The following is a 23,507-nucleotide window of genomic DNA, read 5'->3' as shown; positions in this document are numbered from 1 at the left end:
AACACAGACGGTTTCCGCATCGCGCGCTTGCGGCCGTCTGGAACGCTTTCGATCTTCGGAAGCCACTTGAACTATGCACTTTTTTTTACTTTAGACTGAAAACTCATTTATTTAGAACCGCTTTTTTGTTTAGTTGTCTTTCCCCGCACCTCCGATTAGCACGGTTCGCTACGTACGGTGCGAAAGAAGTTCAACATGCGTACATTATACAGCCTTTTAATCCACTCCAGGATAAAGGCTTCCCCATTCCGTGTCAGTTATAAGGGTTGTTTGACCATACTTCACTACGATGGCTCGTGTGGGTTGCTGAAGGGGGTGGGCCAGGATTACGACAGATAGTACTTGGCACTGATGTTAGCTGTGGCCAGAAAATGAATTGAGCGTCTTCGGTTTATGGCGAGGCACGCTAACCAGTACTGCACACCGGAGCTCAATCCGCTTCGAAAGTATATGGGATTTGGACAACTAATTTATGGCACAGAAAATGTACGACATACAAAGTTTAAACGGCAACATTTATTCAATGTTTGAACGTCAACTTAGGTTTCCAGAAGAAATGAAGTCATCACCGCCCCATAAGTGTCCACCGATCGCCAAACGGTGACGACCCAAGGAAACACTCTTTCCATCTCCCCCCATCGGCGAGCCTCAACAGTCTCCCTCTCAACTCGTGACACAATCAGTGCAATGCGAGAGAAACGGAAGCACCCCCCCCCCCCCCCCAGAGACTCCGTGAACACCATGGACGGAATGAGGCACTTTTCAAGAGTCGAAATATCTTCTCGAGATAAATGCGAATCTGCAGTCTCCAGCGGGACTTGCAGTGCCCGATACCCTGGCCGAAGTAATGCAGGATGGCTTTTACGGGCAGCAGGCACGTTGGGAACACAGAAGAGGCTGCTTCGGTTAAAAATGCACAGAGCGCAGGCGGCACATTGAGTGCGGGCATCTCTCGCGGTGTTTAAAAAAAGAAAAGTGCCACTGCCCCCCCTCCCAAACGTAAATCGTTGCCACAACTCCACGGGGGGGGGGGGGGGCAGAACAAGCTTGCATGTGGCAATGGACGGTACATTTGTGTGGATGCACTTAAAACGCAGAGGTCAGCCAGACTTCTTCGTTGAAGTCGCACATTTCAGAAAAATATAAAAATCAACGTCTTCTGAAAAGTGTTCCTTGCATTCGCTTCAGGCCAGTACAACGCATCGCACGATGTACGACGAAGCCCATAGGAGACCGGGAAGGTATCGGGAGGAGGTTTGCGAGTGAAATGCATTGTGGCCGTATGGAATGTTGGACAGTGCTGCTGTCGACATTGAGCAGCCTTCATCCAACAGTGGATTTGGAATGGCTGAAAATGGTATACGTATGACAACATATGCATTTAATGTTAAGAGACTTTAAGCATATATTGCTGAAATGAAATAAAAAATAGCTTCTGTTGCAAACACCACAATTTTTAAAAATCCACACCAACACCCCAGCCATTTAAAAGGTTTGGAAACGCAAAAGACAAAACACACGTTTAAATCTGCCTCAAACTCTGCCGTAGCGTCCGAGTTGACAGCATTAATCGTGCTTGCAAAGTCAGTGGTTGTGAAAACATCAATCTCAGCCTAAGATTACACACATCCTGGCATGATCAATGACAGTGTGCGAACACGACAACACAGGTCTGACCAACTCGGTCCATCCACAAACGAGACACTGCACACCCAATGAAAATTGGCATCTGACAATGGCGTGGCCCATGTCCCCACAGTGAAGGGTTGCATTAGTTTGAGTAATATTAACGTGCAAAATGAAGCACAATCATAAAAAAAGAGAGAAAATGTCATAACATTTCTTTGGCAATATTTTAAACAATGTTATACTTTTGTCGAGCTGTCCGTGGAATTTTTCAAAATTAAAAACGTGGATGCCTTGGTCGCACTGGGGCAGGAGAAAGCAAGACGCAGTGTCGACATTTCCTGCGCCCGTCACGGGACGTATAAACGAGCATTCTATTTACTATGTAGCTTCCTGCGTGGCGTGTACTGGCAGGGGTCTGTGTACATCGTGCGGTAACCCGTCGAGTCTCAGCGTACACTTGCAGCCGCGATCACTTCACTCCTAAACCGTGAGGATAACCCCACACCAACAGCTGACAGCCCACAGGTGACAATCGACACTACATTAGCCCTAAAGTACATCTTACGCTATTGTTGCTTATTTTGAAATGCGGCATGGCTCATCCTTGAGGCCACAGTGGCTACAAGCATCCACCGTTCGGCAACGTATAACAGTGAAACTCCCACGTGGTAATCATATCCAGAGGGCAGTGGTTTAGAGAGATGCACGGAAAATCGTGTAACAAAAAGTGAACCCAGGAATGAGCGACCTCGGCTCATGCCATGGTCAATCTTAACTACTTCCTGCGCGTTGCACCGTTCATAAATGCCAACTGCCTGCTAGCCACGAGAGAGGGCTTCAAGGCGAAGTCTTAGCTCATCATGCTAAAAGGTGCTGTGTGGGTGTTTGGCACGTGGTGCTGTGCAGGTGTTTGGCACGTGGTGCTGTGTGGGTGTTTGACACGTGGTACTGTGCGGGTGTTTGGCGCGCCGGCGTTTGGCGCGTGATTGGCGTGCAGGCGTGTGAGTGTGGTTGTCCCGTTGTTTCGGGTGAGGGCCTTTAGAAGGTGAGGCCGGCCTCGTTGTAGACGCGGAACACTTTCTCGATGGCGTTGACGTACGCCGCCGTGCGCAGGTCCAGCCCCAGGTTGTACTTCATCGCCGTGCGCATGATTTGCTATTGCAACGCACACGTTCACACACACGCGCACACATACACGCACGTGCACACGCACGTGCACACGCACGTGCACACGCACGTGCACACACACGTGCACACACACGTGCACACACACGTGCACACACACGTGCACACACACGTGCAGGAAAACGTGGCACAGTTAGCTCGGAGAGAAAAAAATCTGTTTGCTTGTTTTTTTTACCCGCGAATAAACGATTAAACTATTGTTTTAGTTTAACAGGTAAGGCCCACTGAGCTGTATAGCTCTTTTTCAGAAGCAACCTATCCACAAATGCTATGAAGTGGCTTTTCACGTGGAACCTTAGAGCAGCCAAATACTCTAAACGCATGTTGATAACATGCTCACAAGCAGGCACACTGACCACGGGGAGAGAGACATGCAAACTCTAAATATAAAGGCACCAGGGTTGGGATTGAATCCTCCTGGAAGCGACCGTGGCTCCCATAGTTTCTACATGGTCAGAACTGCTTGCCTTAACATACTACAATTCATAGGCACGTAATAAGTCACCAGCCCCAGCGTCTTTGTGAAATATCACAATGTGAGTTGCATTTGTACAGATCAGCCTACGTGTTAAACTAGCGTTCAACAGGTTTAAGATTATCATAAATTGCAAAATAATATATTCTCATACCCACAACTCAATGTGCTATTATGAACGCAGGAATCGACTGCAATAAGTGGATCAATGGGATTGTCGCATACATCATAATTTCACACACATGTCACATATATGCAGCCAGCGAAGAATGTTTCCAACGCTCGACAATTACGTTCATGATGATGATGATGTAATGAGAGCGTCTGAAGGATACGCGACTCAAACTGCACGTAATGCGGCTGACTGATGGGGAGTTCTCTGCTTGATCACCACCACAGGGGAGTCATGATGTAGGGCACATATTCCAATTGCCTACCACACATCCCCCCCACCCACCCAAAAATATATTTAGATGGCATTGAATGTAGTGGAGGATTTTTTGGATGTCATGAATGTCAAATTGTCAGGATATAATGCAACATTTTCATGTATTTTTCATTTTATACACATGTAATCGTGCAAAACGAAAACATAATTTATATGCAAATACTTTTGCTTCGTCAAACTTTGTACTCTGGTGGAAACAAGAATCACCCTGCGATTTGTATTCTATTTTGCGTGTGTGTCACTGATCATCGATCCCCAGAACCGCCACCTCCCACCACCGCCCCCCCCCTCGTACCGCCCCCTCCGCTTGTGCTGACTCACCCTTGCGGAGCGCTCCATCGTGTAGGCCAGCCCCGAGTGGACAATGTCCTTCTCTGATGCACCCTGGGAAGCACGGGGAACAGGGGGCCACGGTGGAGGAAACACGGCTGAGCAGCAGCGGACACCGCAGCAAAAACATCCTCGTGACCACCCACCGGCTTCGTAGGATCGACGTGAACCCCGGTTTAACTCGATTGTAATAGCGGAGCAGTGCGCGTGCCCACGTAAGTACATATTCACACGATGACGAATGGCTTTAAACGCGCAAAAAGAAATATGGCTACAAAGCGATGGTTTTAACCGAGCGGACACTGACAATTTTGCATGCCTTATCGATCTCTTGCGACACATGTTGCTGACAGAAACGTTTCACAGATTTCTCAGCAGAAGAAGAGAAATGAGTCGGTGACAACATGTTTTAACAATCGATGATGCAACAAGCTTCGACTGACAAATAAGTCTTAAACCACTATTGTGGATTTGTATATGTGTACATGCGCAGACATTTTTTGTCAATAGGCCACTAGACAAGAGCCGGCCGTGGTAGTTATTTGACCGTATTTCACCACGCTGGTCAGTGTAGGCTGACGAAGGTGGGAGGAGAGGGGGGGGCATAGGTGTAGCAGCATAGCACAGTATAATAATACATTTTGTGTACTGCCCTCTGCTGACAAGTGCCACGGCAGCCTACAAGACCAATTTTACACATGGGTATTATAATAATTATTGTGTTAGGGCCTTGACACAAGAGGGCCATGACTGTTGCATACGAATGCCGTGAGGTTCGTTGTGCCAGGAGGCTTCAGCAGAACCACCGTCGTCGCCGTGAGTTTGTTGTCTTTCCCCCGCACCTCTGATGAGCACGGTTGACCACGTACGGTTCAACACACATACAACGGACGTGGCTCTTCACCGGCACCTACGGGGCCTTTGTGTGACCGAGCAGAGCGGCAGGGCGGGGGTTTGGTAAAGGGGGGGGGCGGCTTCCCTCCGCTGAGACACTCACGGCGATCCGCGCCTGGAAGTCTTCGGTGGGCACGATGGGGATGCTTCCTTGGGTCTTCCCGAACTTTCGTTCGATGCTTTCTTGTACCGAGTCTGCGAGGTACCAGTGAAAACACAGACACACACACGTTTTCATAAACAAAGAGAAAAATCTCCCATGTAGCCTTAACAGACTGAAAGGGCAAGTGCAGTTAGCGAGCACCTATGAAGGCCGGCACGGCACACGAAGGGGTGGGTGGCCTGCACCAACCCTGGCCGCCTTAGTCTCCCCACTGATGTTTTCACACCCCACCAGGTACTCATTTGAGGCTGAGTCGACCTAGGGGAGGCCCAGACCATTTCAGATATTTGTCACTGGTGTTGGCCGTGAGTGGGAATTGAACTTGGGTTGCCGGGTTCATGCACAACGCGCTAACCGTTACACTACCGCTCCCCACCGGTGAACACACAAACCTGTACATTAACATGGACACTTACACATACATACACACGCATGCACGTTCACAATGGTGCAAAATTAAAGCTTCCCCATGGAGGTCGCTTGAGCCCACTGCCCCAACACTGATCAGTGAGGGTTGGCCATGGGTGAGGGGTCCAGGAAAGGTTCAGATACCACTCGCTACTGTTGGTTGTCATGGCGATTCAAACTCCAACCACTGGGTTCACAGTGCAGTGCACTCACCCACTCCACCACCACTAACCAAGCATGCATTACCACTCGTGCACACACACACACACACGAGCGTGTTCGTGTGCGCGTGCAAACTCATATAGGCGCAAACATGCACGACCCAGCAGCAGCTAAACTAAAAACATGACATACACGATAAACAAATGGTGTGGTTCTGACTATGTAAAGTTATAGGTCAGTGTCGCATAATTAACACTAATTTGATTATTGTTGTTATGAACAATATTTAGTATACTGATGATACTATGTAGTTTATACTTTAGTTGTTTACGTGGTGGTTTTAGTTACTGCAGCTTCATACTATTAACACTTCTTCCCTTTATTAATGCTACCCCTATCCCCTCCCTTTGATGCTGCTAATCCTGCATAATGCACGGGCATAAGTAGTACTAATCACATACCTACATTTCCCATATCCCCTCCCTTTGATGCTGCTAATCCTGCATAATGTACGGGCATAATTACTGATCACATACCTGCATTTCCCATAAATATGCTAAATTCCTCTTGATATGCAAATTCTTTTGTCAAGGCGCCCTTCCCCCCCCCCCCTTCCAACCCAGCTTATATATATGCTCCAAGCACGTGTGCTGTTTCATTCAGACGCTGTCGCCTCGACAGACCTGGTTTTCACCTGAGGACGGCTGCTTGGGTTGTGGCCGAAACGTCGTGAGAATTATTTTATTATGTTTTATTTTTATTATTTTATTACTTCCCTTCTACGTGACTTTACCGAAAGAACCAAGAAGATGAATCCCTGCAGTCACGAAAGCTTTAAATCGAAAAATAATAACAGTTATTTAATGATATATAAAGTCACAAAATGGACGGCCATGATGCATGATGGCCCAGTTTAAAATCATAACAAAATAATTCAAGTTGGTTTTGTGTGGAGGTCGGTTCTATTTCTAGGCACGGAGGTTTTGTGTACCCAGGACAGCCTCACCGAGTCCCAAGACTCTTTTTCAGGAGGCTCCTGCCATCCTGCCATCCTAATTGAGCCAATTCAAAGGCACATTTACAGCATTGGGATGATTGGGCAACATCAGTGTATTTTGGAATTTTCTTTGTAGGTACGGGGAAAAAACCGAGAATCCAGAGGAAACTGATAGATGAGAGGAGAAGTGATGCCTTGTGGGTCACTCACTCAGCAGGTGGTAGTTGGACTCGCGCTCGTATTTGAAGGTCAGGCGCCCGTAGCTCACGTGGTTGAGGTTCTTGAGCCACTCGAAGAAGGAGACCGTCACACCGCCCGCGTTCAGGTACAGGTCCTACAAGGTGGCACAGAGAGACCGCCGGCTCCGCCTCACAGAGTTCACACACAGCGCGAACACCGAAGCGCCAATACGTACTTCACTAGAGAGATTGCTGAAGTAACAAAAAAACAAAACACCACAGATGGCAAGACGGTTCTCACCCCCACTCCCCCCCGACCCTTTTCCCCGTTAATTTTGCTCCGTTTTCCTCGCCTTCCCTTCCCCGTATAAAAAGTCCGCACTCCCGCTCGCAGCCCCGACGCTCGTAGTAAAGCAGTGAGCCCATTCCACTCGCTTCTGCCCGTGGAATTTCCGTGCCCCCCTCCCTATTTTGGCTCGTGCTCTGTACCGGGCTCTTGTTAGAATAACAGAAAAAAACCGCAGATATATCACAGACTACATGTTTCCTAAGACAGGTTTCCCTTTGCTTTACGCAGTGGTAGTAGATGTTTTCCAAAAAAAGTGGCGTAACAAAGCGAAACAGCACGAGGAGACAACTGCCTGCCGAGTAGCGTGTACGGCGGTAGACATGACGTTGACCCACGTGCGACCGCGCAGCCGCACGTAGAGTTAATTGAGGGCGACAACTCGAACCCGCGTAAAGCGAGGGAAACCTGTAGGAATAAGAATACATTTTGAAATAAGAAAAAAATGTATGTCTGCGTTGGTAAAAAAATTAAACTAGCCATGTTTGTCATTACGACTGTCTAACAATGGAAAAATTTATAAGCTGACAGTACTTAATTGGGTCAGTAACCACATAGCAACATTGCCCCCGACTAGCAGAGCGTACCTGTATGTGAAACGCAGCACCCTTGTGATGGACTTGCGCTAAGAGAATCGTGCGAATAAGAAACGTGCTCATGGTCTGATTGGTTTCTCTCTAGAGAAGGGCCATGGCCCGAAACGTTAGCCTGTTAAATATGAATTTGTAAGACAGTGCCAAGGATGAATGAAGTAAAAATTCTTTATATTAGTATGCATTTTGTTGAAAGACATTGGCAATAATCAGATTGTTATTCAGCTTGTTTACCCAAAAAAGCCTCACTGAGTCTCCGAGGCACTATTTCAGGGAACGCCTGCCAGGTGTTCCCAGCAGGGTGAGATATTGCTGCTGCTCTGTGTGTAATCCTGTCACGGACTAATTTGCAGGTATTTTTGTTTCGCATTAGAATGTTTGGCCAATTACCACGGTGGCAAGATGTTAACTACCCCGCCTGGTATACAGGAGGATGTAGGTTCGATTTCGACCCTGACGCCTGCTGTATATTTAGAGTTTTCATGTTTCTCTTCCCCGTGGTCGCGTGGATTTTTCTCCGGGCCCTCCGGTTTTACCTTCCACATTTAGAAGCACGCGTTTCGAGTATTTGGCTGCTATAAATGTCCTCGTGATGGCAAGCAAACTTCGTTGAGCTATCATTTGTGGTCAGGTTGCTTCTGAAAAGAGCTACAAAGCTCAGTGGGCCTCACCTGGTGAAATACAAAAAAAATTTAGTTTATTGTTTGCTGTTTTTTGCCAAAGGAGGAAACCGGAGAACCCAGAGAAAACCCATACACAGGACAGGGAGAGAGAGAAGGTACAAACTCCACGCAGAAAGACGCCCCCCGAGTGAGAAATCAAACCCACGCCACCCTTCTTGCCGTCAGGCTCAGGTGTTAACCACTATGGCAGCGGCGGTGCCAACACCCAGCCCACTCGGTGAAGCCGCTGCACTACGGCGGGATTTGCCGTAAAATGGGAAGCGTCCCACGCACCGGGATGACCATGACGTTGTTCTTCAGGAAGATCTTATCCGCGTCGGGGGTAGTGGGTCCGTTGGCTCCCTCCGCGATGATCTGCACGCAAAAGCACATCGCACGGCAGGTCACACCGCGTTGCTTTCACCGTTCCTAGGCAACGCAATTTCAAACTGTAGCACAGACAATGCAAGCACATCTCCAGTAGATACTGCACGACGATAATGGAACGTGTGCGTTACGTGGAAAAATGAAAAATGGGGGGGTTGTGGTGGGTGAGGAAGTGAGGGGGTAGGGGTAAGGGAAGTGACAGTATGTTGCGATTAAAGACGTTGTATGGAGTCGTAGGCAGAGGAGGAAAGGAGGTTGTTTGAGAATGGGATCTTAGCCGGAAGGCAGTTGGCTGAGCGGATGGGTTGGGGGAGAGAGTTGCAAACTACGGAGGCAGCTGCAGAGAAGCAGTGACCTCCCATTGAGTGGAGTTTGACCGAGGGCATTCTCTCCTCATGTTATCCCAATCGTTCTATCGGCGTTGCGTCACGGGAAAGAGAATGCATTCGGATCTCTCGCACAGCAGCACGACTGTCTGTGCTAGATAACTGCCCACAGAGCTACCTCCTAGATCCCTTCCAGATATCTCTGGTCAGCACAGTAAGTGGCTGCACTTTGCCATCTGCCCTGCCACAGAGATTAATGTTAGCAGCATGACAGTCAAACCGATATATTTTTCACTGAGATTTAACCAAATAAAGTGGGCACATGTCTTTCAGGCGATAGTTTTTTCACTGCAGTCAACGGTGACCGGACTAAACCCATCAATTCGCTATGCTTGAGAGCCCAGTTTAACCACAGGCTCGAACCCAGTATCTCGGCGGTGCAAGCTCAGCGCTCTGACGTCTGAGCCCCACGGCCGCCTGGGCTGCAGGCTTTAACAGAGGCCCTTGGTCGCTGGAGCGGCAAGCAAAAGAGAGGGGAAGGGGTTATCAAAAACGAGGTCACTTGACCGCACTGCCCCAACGCTGGTGAGTGCAGGTTGGCCATGGGTGAGGGATCCAGGAAGGGTTTAGATGCCACCCGCCGCCGATATTGGCCTTCGTAGCGATTCGAACTCCAACCACTGGGTTCACAGTGAAGTGCACTCACCCACTCGACCACTACCCAAGCACGGAAAACCACTCGTGCACAAACCCACACACGCGTGCGTGCAAATTCATATAGGTGCAAACTTGCAAATATAACGTGCACGACCCTGCAGCATGCAAAATAAAAACCTAACATACATGACAAATACACAATGCGGTTCTGACTATACAAAGCCATAGATCAGTATCAAATAATTAACACTAATTGACTGCTGTTATTAACGTGAATAAGGCATGCGGGCGCCTGGACTGCGGGCTTTAACGGAGGCCTTGGCAGCTGGGGCGGCGAGCAAAAAGAGGAGGGAAGAGGTCACCGAAAATGAGGCCGCATGTGCGTGCGTGCATGTGTCCGTGCGTGCGTCCGCGCGTGGTTCCCCACCTTGGCCTTGATGCGGTGGGCGTTGAGCCTGGTGAGCTGCTTCTCTCCGGCGGCCGGGATGAGGATGTCGCACTGCGCCTCCAGGATGTTTCCGTCGTACGGCTTTGCCCCAGGGAAGCCCAGCACCGTGCCGTGTTGCTGTTGGGCGCCAATGGCAAGAGGCGGATCGTCAACGACGTGCCAGAGACGTGGTCGCGGGCGAAGAGCGGTGTCATTGCGCACGGGAGGCGATTGTCACATGCACTCCGCTGATCTCTCATGGCTCAAATTCGTAAAGAACGTTAAAAAATATTTAAAAAAAATATTTTAAAAAAATATTACCAGGTAAGGCCCACTGAGCTATAGAGCTGTTTTTCAGAAGTGACTTGGCCATAAATGATAGCTCAACGAAGTGGCTTATCATGGTGTGGAAATTTATAGCAGACAAATACTCTAAACGCATGTTTCTAAATGTGGAGGGAGAAACCGGAGGACCCGGATAAAAATCCACGCGAACAGAGGGAGAACATCCAAACATCTGTGCCATCCACGCTCCTATCTCAGCATTTTTTTTTCAACGTGGCGCGTTACAAATCTTGGACTGTTTGGTCTGACGAGGTCGGGCGCATTCCGGGCGATTTGGTGAAGACCACAATTGTTACTCACAGATGGCTGAATGGCAGGACAGAGCATACGAATGTGGTAATACTAATTAAGGGTTGCTCTCCTGGGCATGTTGGCAGCTTATGACAGCTGTCAGTTCGCCCTTTCCCATTCCGATGACGTATGTGTACATCATCAAAGCGAAATCAGAAGAAAAAAATTACTTTATCGGTACCGAGGTTCTCACAAGGCGACACGGGAGGGCGTGTGGCAGTTTGGCGCCAACTATCATAGATTGCAATCATCTCGCTACACTTCTCTGCGGCGAGTACAATGTTTTTAAAAACAACGTCGCGCAACGCCTCTCTAAATAAAAATGAACGCTGAGCCGCGTGCGCGTTCCAAGATTCAGCGGTGAACGGAACCCCACCCTGCAACTTGCGGACGTCTCTGAACAGGAAAGAGTGAAACTAAAAAAGTGAACAGGCGTGGCAGTAAGCCAGGGTGCGGTGAGCACGGATGTGCATCTCACGAGCTTGTACTCCTCCAGATCTTTGGGGTCGATGCCGCTGGGGTTGTACAAGTTCCCGTCGAGCTCCCCGATGCCCACGCACTTCGCTCCAGCCCGGTGCAGGTACCGCATGGAGTGCAGACCGACGTTGCCAAAGCCCTGTTCATGGTAAAAGAAATGGAGAAACGACGCCACGCGTTCAAAAAGTCTGACCCGCTTCTCTCAGTGCAACTGTGTAGGCCTGCAAGCGATGAATGAATGGTTACAATTCTGTCATTATTCTCTGTAATGTCTGTAACGTATGTCTCAGTCATTCTGTCGTCTCTAATTTGTTTCTTTCGTCCAGTCTTGATTTTAGTTTCTCCCAAAGAGGGAAACTAATAAGTTGAGGCCTACAGGTTTATATATATACGGTAACTATAGATCCTTATCTGCTCTGCAACCCCAAGCCCCGAAGACCACAATTATGATATAAAATGTAAGCCCAGACTTCCCCCTAAAACCATGACATAAGCTTCTCCATCCTGTCAGTCATGGGAGATGTTTGATACTACCGCACAGCGCTAGTCAAGACGCATTGGTAAAAAGGAGGGAAAGCCAGGAATGGTTCAGGTATCACTTGCCACTAACGATAGCGTTGCTGGGAACCAAACTCAGATCCGTTGTTGCAAGTTGCCCAAGCCACAGAAAACCGTGTTAATAATTCCCAAGATGACATAAATTCCAATGGCATTTAGACCGAATTAACCGAACTATAGAAACTTATCGAATATTCGAGGAGCAGGAGAAACATCTTTAGCCGTCTTGCCTTGCTGCCTTGTTACTGTCCGTACATTATGTATTATCTCGTATAATCGTTCTCATTCGTCAATCTCATTCACTGCAACCATTAGCAAAAAATAAAATTTCCCTATATCACTCACACACACCCACGATTCGACGCACGTACTTTCACAAGCGCAAGCATCGATTCGGATCGACTAGTCGTCGTCGCGCCCCTGCATGCGTGCGCCCGCCCGTACCTGCACAATGAAGGTCTTGTCCTTGAGCCCCGGGGCCAGGCCCACGGTGCCCATGAGCGACGCCTCGTTCATGAAGTTCTCGATGCCGTGGAAGACACCGCGGCCCGTGGCCGACACGCGCCCATGGATGCCCCCCTGGGTGATGGGCTTGCCCGTCACGCACGCGTGCGCGTTGATGTCCTGTGGGAGGCAGCGATTCGCGTCACTCAGATTTGTTATTTTTTCCCTGCTCAAGCAGGGAGACGTTTCTTACGTCGGTTTGATTTAAAAACATAATAATGTAAAAATAAGACGAATGAACGTTTGAAGGTGAAGCACCAATGAGGACAGAGCCTTTGATTGGTGTACGGTTATATCTGCTTAGTTTCATACGGTCCATGGCCACATGAAGATGCCTTCCACTCTCTCATCTCATACTAGAGGGCAATATTCAGAACCTGACAGCAGTGTTTCTCATGTTCACGCTCAGTCACTTCTATCATTTCAAGAGCCTCTTCATACCCGTGAGACACGCACGTTATTTTTCGCATGATATTTATCATTGGATAATGTTGAGGTGTGCCAGCGTGTTAATGTGTACTTGGACTTTGAAAGTGGGGCGCTGGTAGTGCAGTGGTAAGCACTCGGCGCTACAAACCCGGCGTCCCGAGTTCGATTCCCGCGAATGACCAATAACAGTAGCGAATATATGAACCGGTCCTGGGCCTTCCCTAGGTCGACTCAGCCTTCATTGACCACCTGATGCGATGTGTAAACATCGCCACTGGGGAGACAAAGACAGCCGTGCATGGTCCTGGTCACCCACCCCCTCGTGTACCGTGCCGGACTTCACAGGTGCTACTCGCTAACAGCACTTGCCCCAACAGTCTGTTATAAAGGCTACACGGGGGATGGATCTTTGTTTTTTTGTGTTTGCATCCCGGGGACCACGCCAGACGTGAGGAGCGCTACCCAAACAAAACCTTGATCCCTGCCCGCAACCTTCGGCAGCCCCTTCATGTGCAGTGCCGCCCTTCATAGGTGCTCACTAACAGCACTTGCCCCAACAGTCTGTTCAGGCTATACGGGGCATATTTGTCTTTCCACTTTGAAAGTGCACCGAGTCTGGCACAAGCGACATGGTGACGTCATCACTAGTTTGTGGCGAATGGCGGCTGTTGTTGTTGTAAATGTGTGGCCTGCCAAAAGCATCTGCAAGTCCTATCTGGCCCTCGGTATGGATCCAGTTCATTACCCCTCCTGTGGTCTCTAACCAATAACTATTTAATAATTTGTATTTTACCAGGTAAGGCCCACTGAGTTATGTGCCTCTTTTTTTAGAAACGACCTGGACTCAAACGATTGCTCAAGAAAGTGGCTTATCACGTGGAAATGTATGGCAGCCAAACACTCTAGATGCATGTTTATAAATGTGGAGGGAAAAACCGGAGGACCTGGAGAAAAATCCACGCGACCACGGGGAGAGAGACATGCAGACTCCAAACATGGCGTCTGGGTCGGGATCGAACCCACGACATCGTGTATACCAGGCGAGGCAGTTAACATCTCGCCACCGTGGCTCTGCTGGAGGTGGTGGGGGTGGTGGGGGGCAGGCGTGTGCAGGGCCTTACGGTGTGGCCCATGGTGTTGGCATAGGTGTCGGCGATCCACGACATCTCGCGCTCGCCCGTGCTCATGTCTGGTGCTGGCACATCGATGCCCGGTCCTGGCGCGTCACAAGGGCAACAGAGGTGAGAAGATAGCCCCAGGTGACACAGGTGAGATGATACCCCCAGGTGACACGGGTGTGACTGTACACTACTTATACATTGTTACATTCTCAAACATGTGACTTGGCATCTAACATATCCCTATATATTGCCAACGCAATATATACTGTGCTGTCATGAAAGCCCATCGTATTGTCAAGTTTGATGAATCAAAACAAACATCAGAGCAATTCACTTTCCGCACCCCCATCCCCCAACTCAACACAAACTCTGGCTCTTACCGATAAAGCCCTTCTTGGCCAGCTCGATCGTGAAGCGACGCGTGATCTTTTCCAATTCCACGTCCTGTGAAAGCAACGGCAGAGAACGGGGGACGCAGGGGGACCCGTGCCACAGTGTTGACATTTTCATTGAAAAATAAAAAATCGCCAACATGTGAATATCAATTTCAGAATGTCAAATTTGATGCTCTTAAAAGCAACGCGCCTGACCAAATCTACTTTCTACTTTTTATTTTACCAGGTAAGGCCCACTGAGCTATATAGCTCTGTTTGAGAAGTGACCTGGCTATCACAAATTATATCTCAACAAAGTGGCTCATCACGTGGCATTTATAGTGGCCAAATACTCTAAACTAATGTTGTTTCTAAATGTGGAGGTAAGAACCGTAGGACCCGGAGAAAAATCCGCGCGACCACGGGGAAAACGTGCCAACTCCAAATATACAGGTGTCAGGGATCGAACCTACAACCTGCTGCATACCAGGCGAGGTAGTTAACATCTCGCCACCACTTGGTATATGCACCCGATCTCACCAGAACTCAGAAGCTAAGCAGGTCTTAAGATAATAATAATAATAGTACATATTTGTAACGCGCGCAAATTTGCAGACGTAGTGGCCGCAACTCAATGTGGTGAAAATGCTAACATGCTCTAATAATATATGCATTGTCTTTAAGACTGATTTTCATGTTCACCACAAGTACGTGTGGTCAATGCAGACTTGATTCCTTGCAGAAAGTTTCTAATTGGTCTTTGTACATCTTAACACCTGTATTATTGTCAGAAAGGGTAAAATCCATTCTTATTTTTTTTCATACTCAAATACTCCCAACGCGTGTTTCTCGTTCACAAGCCCACGCTGACTAGTGTGGTGAAGTTTGGCAAAATAATCACCATGGCAGGGCATGCTGTGGTGGGGGAGCCTCTTATCCAGCAATGGATTGACATGGAAAAGGACTCGGTCAGAGAAGGGGAGGGGGGTCTCACACTGCACCCATTGGACAAGGCAGGGCTACAGCGGAGCTTCTTACGCAACGCTGATTTCCACGCCGTTATCAGCACTTGTTAATGGTCAGCAAAATACCGGATCGTTAACTCGTACAAGGAAAGAAAAAACGGCAGTTCGCATTTTTCTTTTGCAGACGAAATGTGTGCCGCACTGAAAATCAACAGGTCACCACGCAAATTACTTTTTTGCACTTCGGTTTTAACCAATTATGATTATAATGCCACTGTGTTGAAAATGCTGACATGGCCACAACTTTGCAATGTATTAATAGATTAGCCAACAGCACCACCACCACCAGTGCACACCATTAATCTATGAACTCTGGCTAAGGTCAACCCACCCCACTCCCAACTCCCAGGCAGGTTGATCTGCCAACGTTTAACTGATGAACACATGCCATCAAATATTTTCTTTTACAGCCATGTTTTTTCACTCGCTGTATCTCACAAAAACCTAATCCCAATCCATTTGGGGCTGCCGAAGGTTGCGGACAGGGATCAAGGTACCGTGGGAGCAGCGCTTCTCACGTCCGGCGTGGTCCCCAGGATGCAGACACAAAAAAGACAAAGATTCCCCCCCACCCCCCCCCCCCATGTAGCCTTTACAACAGACTGTTGGGGCAAGTGCTGTTCGCGAGTAGCACCTATGAAAGCCGGCACAGTACACGAGGTGGTGGGTGGCCAGCCCCACGCCAGATCGCATTTGTCCCCCCAGTGGCGATATTTTTAAACACAACACCAGGTGCTCATTTTGGGCTGAGTCCACCTAGGGGAGGCCCCCAAAACCGGTTCAGATAATCGTCACTGGTCTTTGCCGTGAGCGGGAATCGAACTCGGGATCCTGGGTTCATAGCGCAGAGTGCTTACCACTGCACTACTGCTCCCCACTGCAAAAACACACGCGGGCGCGCACACCCACAATTTCCCAGCCACGGCTAATAACAAGTGACCAGTGGCACCGGTGCTGGCCATGCCCTTAACCAACCTTCGATGACTAGCGTGGTGGGGATTGGTGGAAGAATCCCCATGTCCCAAAGACATAGGAGGCTTTCACCCATATTGTGCCCTGTGCTGTGCAAAAGATCAATAAATATTTTAATGCTTCGACTCTAACGTGGCTTGTATAATTCATGTAAAATAATTTGCCAGAATTAATAAGTGATGACACATCCCATTAAGTGGAGACAATGATTGTTTTAAGTGTACGAGGACTAAGTCCTGTAAAGATTCCCATTATCACAAAACTTCATGGGCATTCATTCCAAAACACCTGACTTTGCATTTCAATTAACCATGAAAACTGCACCAAACCGGCGTTAGTCGTGATCATCGCACCATTATTATCACGGGTCAAAATCCAGGCTGTTTATGCTTGCAAAACAACCCACTATCTGTCACTGGGTCCCATAGGGTTGCTGATAGCTGTGGAGATGCAGTGTCCTAGGAACTTAAGCAACATCATCAGATTTTAGGTTCAGCATAATTGTCCGTGTGAAAGACTTTGGTACAGGCTCGAACTTTAGATATCACTCGTTTCAAAAGGAATTTGACTCCAGGGCAATATAAGTAGGCTGAAGTGCGTGCCTGCATGCTGTATACACACCGAGTAGTTTCTGGGGTTGATCTTAACTCCAGCTTTTGCACCTCCAAAAGGCACATCTACACACAAACAAGTGACACAGGTACACAATCAGTCAACGTTCAGACGTTTCCGGGAGGTTCTTTAATCAAGGACATTAGTGTGTTCATACTCTCCTGCATGCGTATCACATCACGTGAGCCGTGTATTTTTTTCACTGGTCAACATAAATGCAAGCGGATATATTTGTAATGCTTTCCAACTAAAGTTGAGAGCTATGGTGCAAATACAGGTTGTTAAGATGTTCAAACACCAAATAGACACCAATTGCCAAGGTACATTGAGGGAAAAAAGTATTTGATCCCCTGCTGATTTTGTACATTTGCCCACTAACAAAGAAATGATCAGTCTATAATTTTAATGGTAGGTTTATTTGAACAGTGAGACACAAAATAACAACAAAATCCAGAAAAACGCATGTCAAAAATGGTATAAATTGATTTGCATTTAATGAGGGAAATAAGTATTTGACCCCCTCTCAATCAGTAATATTTCTGGCTCCCATGTGTCTTTTATACAGGTAATGAGCTGAGATTAGGAGCACACTCTTAAAGGGAGTGCTCCTAATCTCAGCTTGTTATCTATATAAAAGGCCTGTTCACAGAAGCAATCAATCAATCAGATTCCAAACTCTCCACCATGGCCAAGACCAAAGAGCTCTCCAAGGATGCCAGGGACAAGATTGTAGACCTACACAAGGCTGGAATGGGCTACAAGACCATCACCAAGCAGCTTGGTGAGAAGGTGACAACAGTTGGTGCGATTATTTGCAAATGGAAGAAACACAAAAGAACTGTCAATCTCCCTCGGCCTGGGGCTCCATGCAAGATCTCACCTCGTGGAGTTGCAATGATCATGAGAACGGTGAGGAATCAGCCCAGAACTACACGGGAGGATCTTGTCAATGATCTCAAGGCAGCTGGGACCATTCACCAAGAATACAGTTGGTAACACGCTACGCCGTGAATGACTGAAATCCTGCAGCGCCCGCAAGGTCCCCCTGCTCAAAAAAGCACATATACATGCCCGTCTGAAGTTTGCCAATGATTCAGAGCACAACTGGGTGAAAGTGTTGTGGTCAGATGAGACGAAAATGGAGCTCTTTGGCATCAACTCAACTCGCCGTGTTTGGAGGAGGAGGAATGCTGCCTATGACCCCAAGAACACCATCCCCACCGTCAAACATAGAGGTGGAAACATTATGCTTTGGGGGTGTTTTTCTACCAAGGGGACAGGACAACTTCACCGCATCATGTACCATCAAATCTTGGGTGAGAACCTCCTTCCCTCAGCCAGGGCATTGAAAATGGGTCGTGGATGGGTATTCCAGCATGACAATGACCCAAAACACACGGCCAAGGCAACAAAGGAGTAGCTCAAGAAGAAGCACATTAAGGTCCTGGAGTGGCCTAGCCAGTCTCCAGACCTTAATCCCATAGAAAATCTGTGGAGGGAGCTGAAGGTTTGAGTTGCCAAACGTCAGCCTCGAAACCTTAATGACTTGGAGAAGATCTGCAAAGAGGAGTGGGACAAAATCCCTCCTGAGATGTGTGCAAACATGGTGGCCAACTACAAGAAACGTCTGACCTCTGTGATTGCCAACAAGGGTTTTGCCACCAAGAAGAACTAAGTCATGTTTTGCAGAGGGGTCAAATACTTATTTCCCTCATTAAAATGCAAATCAATTTATAACATTTTTGACATGTTTTTCTGGATTTTGTTGTTGTTATTCTGTCTCTCACTGTTCAAATAAACCTACCATTAAAATTATAGACTGATCATTTCTTTGTCAGTGGGCAAACGTACAAAATCAGCAGGGGATCAAATACTTTTTTCCCTCACTGTATCATGTCTGCATGAACCAGACTCGTTTGTGTTATTTACCACAAGTGTGGTTAATGCAGACATGACCATTCTATAAGATTGAGAGCATGAAGGTAATCAAATGCGAACAATATGAACTAATGTGTAGAAAATAGATGTGTTGCTATTAGAGTTAGCTGATTGAAAACCAGACAAATTGAACCAAGGGTTGCACAAATATATTTGCCCTGACAGCCACCAATCAGTTTCAGTACTGATAATCAAATACTTCTAAAAACAAACACATGTTGGAAAGAGTTGCATAAGTCATGCATACGCAGGCTCTTCCCTAACGTGTTTCAATTTCTTGTTGTACGCTTGGTGAGAGTTTGCACTTGGTATGCCATTGCAAGTGAACAGCGTGTAATTGCGTGCATTGTCTCTCCATTTCCACCACCCCCTACCCCCCCCCCAGGTGAACGATTAAAACGTACCCACGACAGCACACTTGTAGGTCATGAGTGACGCCAAGGCCTTCACCTCGTCCACGCACACGTCCATGCTGTAGCGGATTCCTAGGAGTCCACACGCACCACATCACAACACCAATCACTATTTGGAACCATAGAGCGTAAGAGAGAAGGTCTGAAGCCTGGACTTGAACAGGCAGTCAGGATGTATGTATGGTGAGCTCCATCTGCACTGTACATAGTCAACCATGCTATCGGAGGTACGGGGAAGGACAGCAAACTAAATACAAAAATTCGTTCTAAAGATATGAGTTTTTAATATAGCAAATTTAAAAGTGTATAGCTCCAGTGGCTTCCTAATATCGGAAGGAAGAGCATTCCAGATGGACTCAGGAGTGCATCTGGAAAGCGCGCCATGTGGTAACCATCTTTGTTCGATGACTAGCCAAAAGCCGCTGCGAGGATGACCGCAGTTCACGTGATGGTTTATGCTCCTTGACGAGATCAGCAAAAAGCATGGCGAATGTGTGACCTCCCACCCAACAGAGGTTAACCAGGGCTTCGACAGAAGACCTTGGTTTGCCGAGGTGGTGATGAGAGGGACAGAGGAAGGTGGGGGCAAGTCCATTAGTCCACGAGCGGGGCATAAATCAGTTTTACCTAAGGTAACACAACTTTAGTCGTACTCAATTATTCACACGGCCAATAAGAGTAGTTTACTTGATAACCCACTAATTTCAAATGGTTATCATGTAATTCACTGTTTCTGGCCACATTATGATATTGAAAATGCCAAAGTTATGCAACCTCAGATGGTATAGACAAAATAAACTATTTAAACTATTTTTCTTTTACCAGGCAAGGCCCACTGAGATATATAGTTCCTTTTCAGACATGAGCTGGCCACAAATGATAGCTCAACGAAGTGGCTTATCATGTGGAAATTTATACCAGCCAAATACTCTTCAAGGCATGTTTCTAAATGTGGAAGACCCAGTGAAAAATCCACGTAACCACAGGGAAAATGTGCAAACTCCAAATATACAGGTGTCAGGATCAGAATCGAACCTACAACCTCTTGCATACCAGGCGAGGTAGTTAACATCTCGCCTCCACTCAAGACTACATGGAGTAATGGACACAAAAAACAATTTCTCATCTGTTATCGGCGAGTATTGTACTGTGCTTATTGAGTTGCCATGTACAATGTTGTCCAGCTATGGACCTACAGAACAACACAGATAACAACACATGTATTTACACATTCTTGGAAGTCAACATTGCTGGGCAGCAACAAACATTTATAGACTTGGCAAATGTGAAACAATGCGATGCGATGGGTCAAGTGGCTGTCCATGTGCTATATATGTAAACGTAGATGGCTCCAGTGTGTTAAAAATGCATCGGTGTCACACAGATTGATTTTAACCTCACAGAGGAGAGGAAAAAAAACAAGATGGTCTACATTTTATTGGGTATATAAATAACAAAAACTTAAGAAATCCATCAATAACGTTGCCCGAAGAGCAAACACAAAAAGGGCTGCTGCCCGAGACGTCTCTTGTAAAACATCGCCTATTATATTATACGTACTCTTTCCTTTTAGGGTAGTGTTATTGAAGGATCTGTAGTGCTTTGGTTATTTGTGTTTTTGCCAATTCAGTATTACAAAAATATGTGTCGGGGGGGGGGGGTGCTCGCTGGGTGTGGCGCACAGAGAGTAGATGTCATTCCTGCAGCTTTCAGCCAAAGGCGTGGCCATTTAAAGCACAAAGAAACAACCCGTGTAGAATAAGGCAGTGTTCGTGTGCATTCCTATTCGCGCCCGAGAGAAACATTTAACGGCGTGAAAGTCGGTGGCTGGAGAGGCACTTTGCAGGAGCTACTTTTATCCCAGTGCATTATAAAAATTCGTCTATGATGCTGTTTTTTTCTCTCTTTCTTTTCGGGCAGTATTCTTGCCGATTGTGCCGAGTTTTTCATTTTACTTAATGGGCTGGGGTCACCTGAGTATGAGTGGTGTGTGCCCCATGTTAGACGAGGATGCTCACCAACTTACACCGAAGAATGTGGGGAAGTATGGTAACATGTGTATCCCACCATCGCCTCCAATGCCACTCGTTTGCGGGTGTCGTTTGACTAATGAAGGCTCAATATGGGATCTTTCTTGCCAGTATTAAAATATAACAATAGGTTTTACCCTTTCTGGCAATAAAACAGACATCAAGATGTTAAAACACCGTACAGAATCCTTATTAAAGGAATCCTGTCTGCATTAACCACACGTACTTGTGGTGAACATGCAAACAAAAAACATGCTCTAATAATATATGCATTCTTTGAAACCGATTGGTCCACACCAAAGACAGCTTTCTTTTGAGCCTCGTCTCAAAGTGTTAGACCAGAGAACGTCAAAAGGCGAACTGCACAAAGACAATGCACTCTCAGGGCATTTATAGCTCGGGGCGAGCAGCTGCAATATGCTGAAAAACATTAGGGGCTCCCTACAAATCAGAGCCCCTTTAAGATGCCAGATTCCAACGGCCCTCACTTAATGACGTCGCTCTTCGTCTACATCAAGGATGAGAGGTGGGTGCGGCGGGTGCCTTGGCTACATTTTGTTTGCTCTATAAGGAAAAGTTGCAAAGTTTCAATGAGACCAAGCCAATCAATGGAGGCAGGCAGCCCACGATTATTATGTAACGTGCAGTCATGCGCATTCCAAGTTTTCCATTGCCGTCAGAGCTGCGAATGCCGTCGTGCCTATGACCTCTCTGCCTGTGCCAAAGTCCAGCGGGACAAGGTACGGTCCCTGTCTTTGGCAGAGGGCACGGAGAATTTGGAAATAAAATATCTGTGGGTAGTTCAACAACTCCGGACGTGCACTTAAGACGCTTCAAAGATGTGGGCAACCATGAGTTTAACCAAGAAGTCCGTTTTAAATTGTGTCATACACTAAACACCATTTAGGACTTTAATTCAGAGATACATCGTTTGTCATAATTTCTTGATGAGGAAAATTAATCCCCTAGGCCATTATTTCCTTCATGGATCATGTTGCACCTTCAAAATTACACCAACATACGAAGGGACAGCACTGGCGAGGTGCCGTGTGCTGCCCTCAGGTGAGATCGCCCCACCACGTGACAACAGGTGATGCTGCCCCTTGAAAGAGTGACCTTTAGGTCACGTGACACATGCTGCCCACATGGAGATATTCTGACCAGGCGACACGTGCTGCCCCCGGGCGAAATGACACAGATGAGATGATAACCCTATGTGACACAAGCGAGATGACAGAATTGGGTGGCACAATGATACTTTAATTGTAGGTGACACAGGTGAGAGGATGGTCCCGAGGTGACCACAGGTGAGATGATGACGGTAGCCCCAGGCTACCCCTCACCAACAACCACCACCACCACCGCCACCACCACGACACACACGCACCACAGGTGAGATGATGACGGTAGCCCCAGGCTACCCCTCACCACCAACCACCACCACCACCGCCACCGCCACCACCACGACACACACGCACCACAGGTGAGATGATGACGGTAGCCCCAGGCTACCCCTCACCACCAACCACCACCATCATCACCTCCTTTGCAGGGCGTGCGGTGCTGGCTGTGCTGCGCGCGGTACGCCTCGATGACCTCCCACTCGCCGTTGTCCCTCTTGATGGGGAAGCAGACGCTCAGGATGTGGTTGCACGGCTTCACGATCTTGAGGATGCCCCGCACCCGGCGTCTCTTCTCTTCGGGTGACTCCCTCGTGCGCAGGTCCTCCACCAGCTTGTCCTCCACGATGCTCACGCCGCGGTCGAAGAAGCCCTCGACCATGCGGAAAAAGTTGGGGTCGTCCACGTCCGTCGAGTCCGTCGAGGCCGCCGCCGACGAGGACGCCAACGTTGCCGTGGACGAGAGCGGCCGCGCGGTCGGAGCAGGCCCCGTCAAGGCGACGCGGGAGGCGGCGGCCCGCAGCGCGGGGAGGCTGAGCAAGCGGTGCATTGCGACGGGGGAGTCGAGTCGAGTGCGGGCGGTGGTGGTGGTGGCGGTGTGGAGGCGGCGGTGTGGAGGAGGCGGTGTGGAGGAGGCGAAGTGAAGCGGGACCCGGGGTCGGAGTCTAACCGGGGTGAGGTGGGGGCGGGGGCAGTCTGAGCTCAGCTGATGGGGCGGATGTGACGTCATCGGCGGTGTTTGTGCGGCCA

At 48.1% G+C, this 23,507-nt stretch overlaps 1 protein-coding gene across 1 annotated transcript; it reads right to left on the bottom strand.

Moving 5' to 3' along the window:
• Positions 1–501: 501 nt before the first annotated feature.
• On the bottom strand, positions 502–23,436 carry GLUD1 (glutamate dehydrogenase 1). Its single transcript, XM_061565400.1, has 13 exons — positions 22,899–23,436; positions 19,319–19,399; positions 16,986–17,041; positions 14,374–14,437; positions 13,994–14,088; positions 12,384–12,563; positions 11,383–11,520; positions 10,269–10,406; positions 8,766–8,846; positions 6,902–7,025; positions 5,065–5,156; positions 4,059–4,121; positions 502–2,784 (listed from the first exon to the last, which is right to left on the bottom strand). Exons 1-13 carry the CDS (start codon positions 23,305–23,307, stop codon positions 2,668–2,670), a joined length of 1,638 nt encoding a protein of 545 aa, XP_061421384.1. The 5' UTR covers positions 23,308–23,436; the 3' UTR covers positions 502–2,667.
• Positions 23,437–23,507: the final 71 nt, after the last annotated feature.

This window comes from Lethenteron reissneri, chromosome 34, assembly GCF_015708825.2.
Source record: "Lethenteron reissneri isolate LAM-NWPU_2019-01 chromosome 34, ASM1570882v1, whole genome shotgun sequence".
Lineage (NCBI taxonomy): Eukaryota > Metazoa > Chordata > Hyperoartia > Petromyzontiformes > Petromyzontidae > Lethenteron > Lethenteron reissneri.
This window is presented reverse-complemented; position numbering and strand designations above follow the sequence as displayed.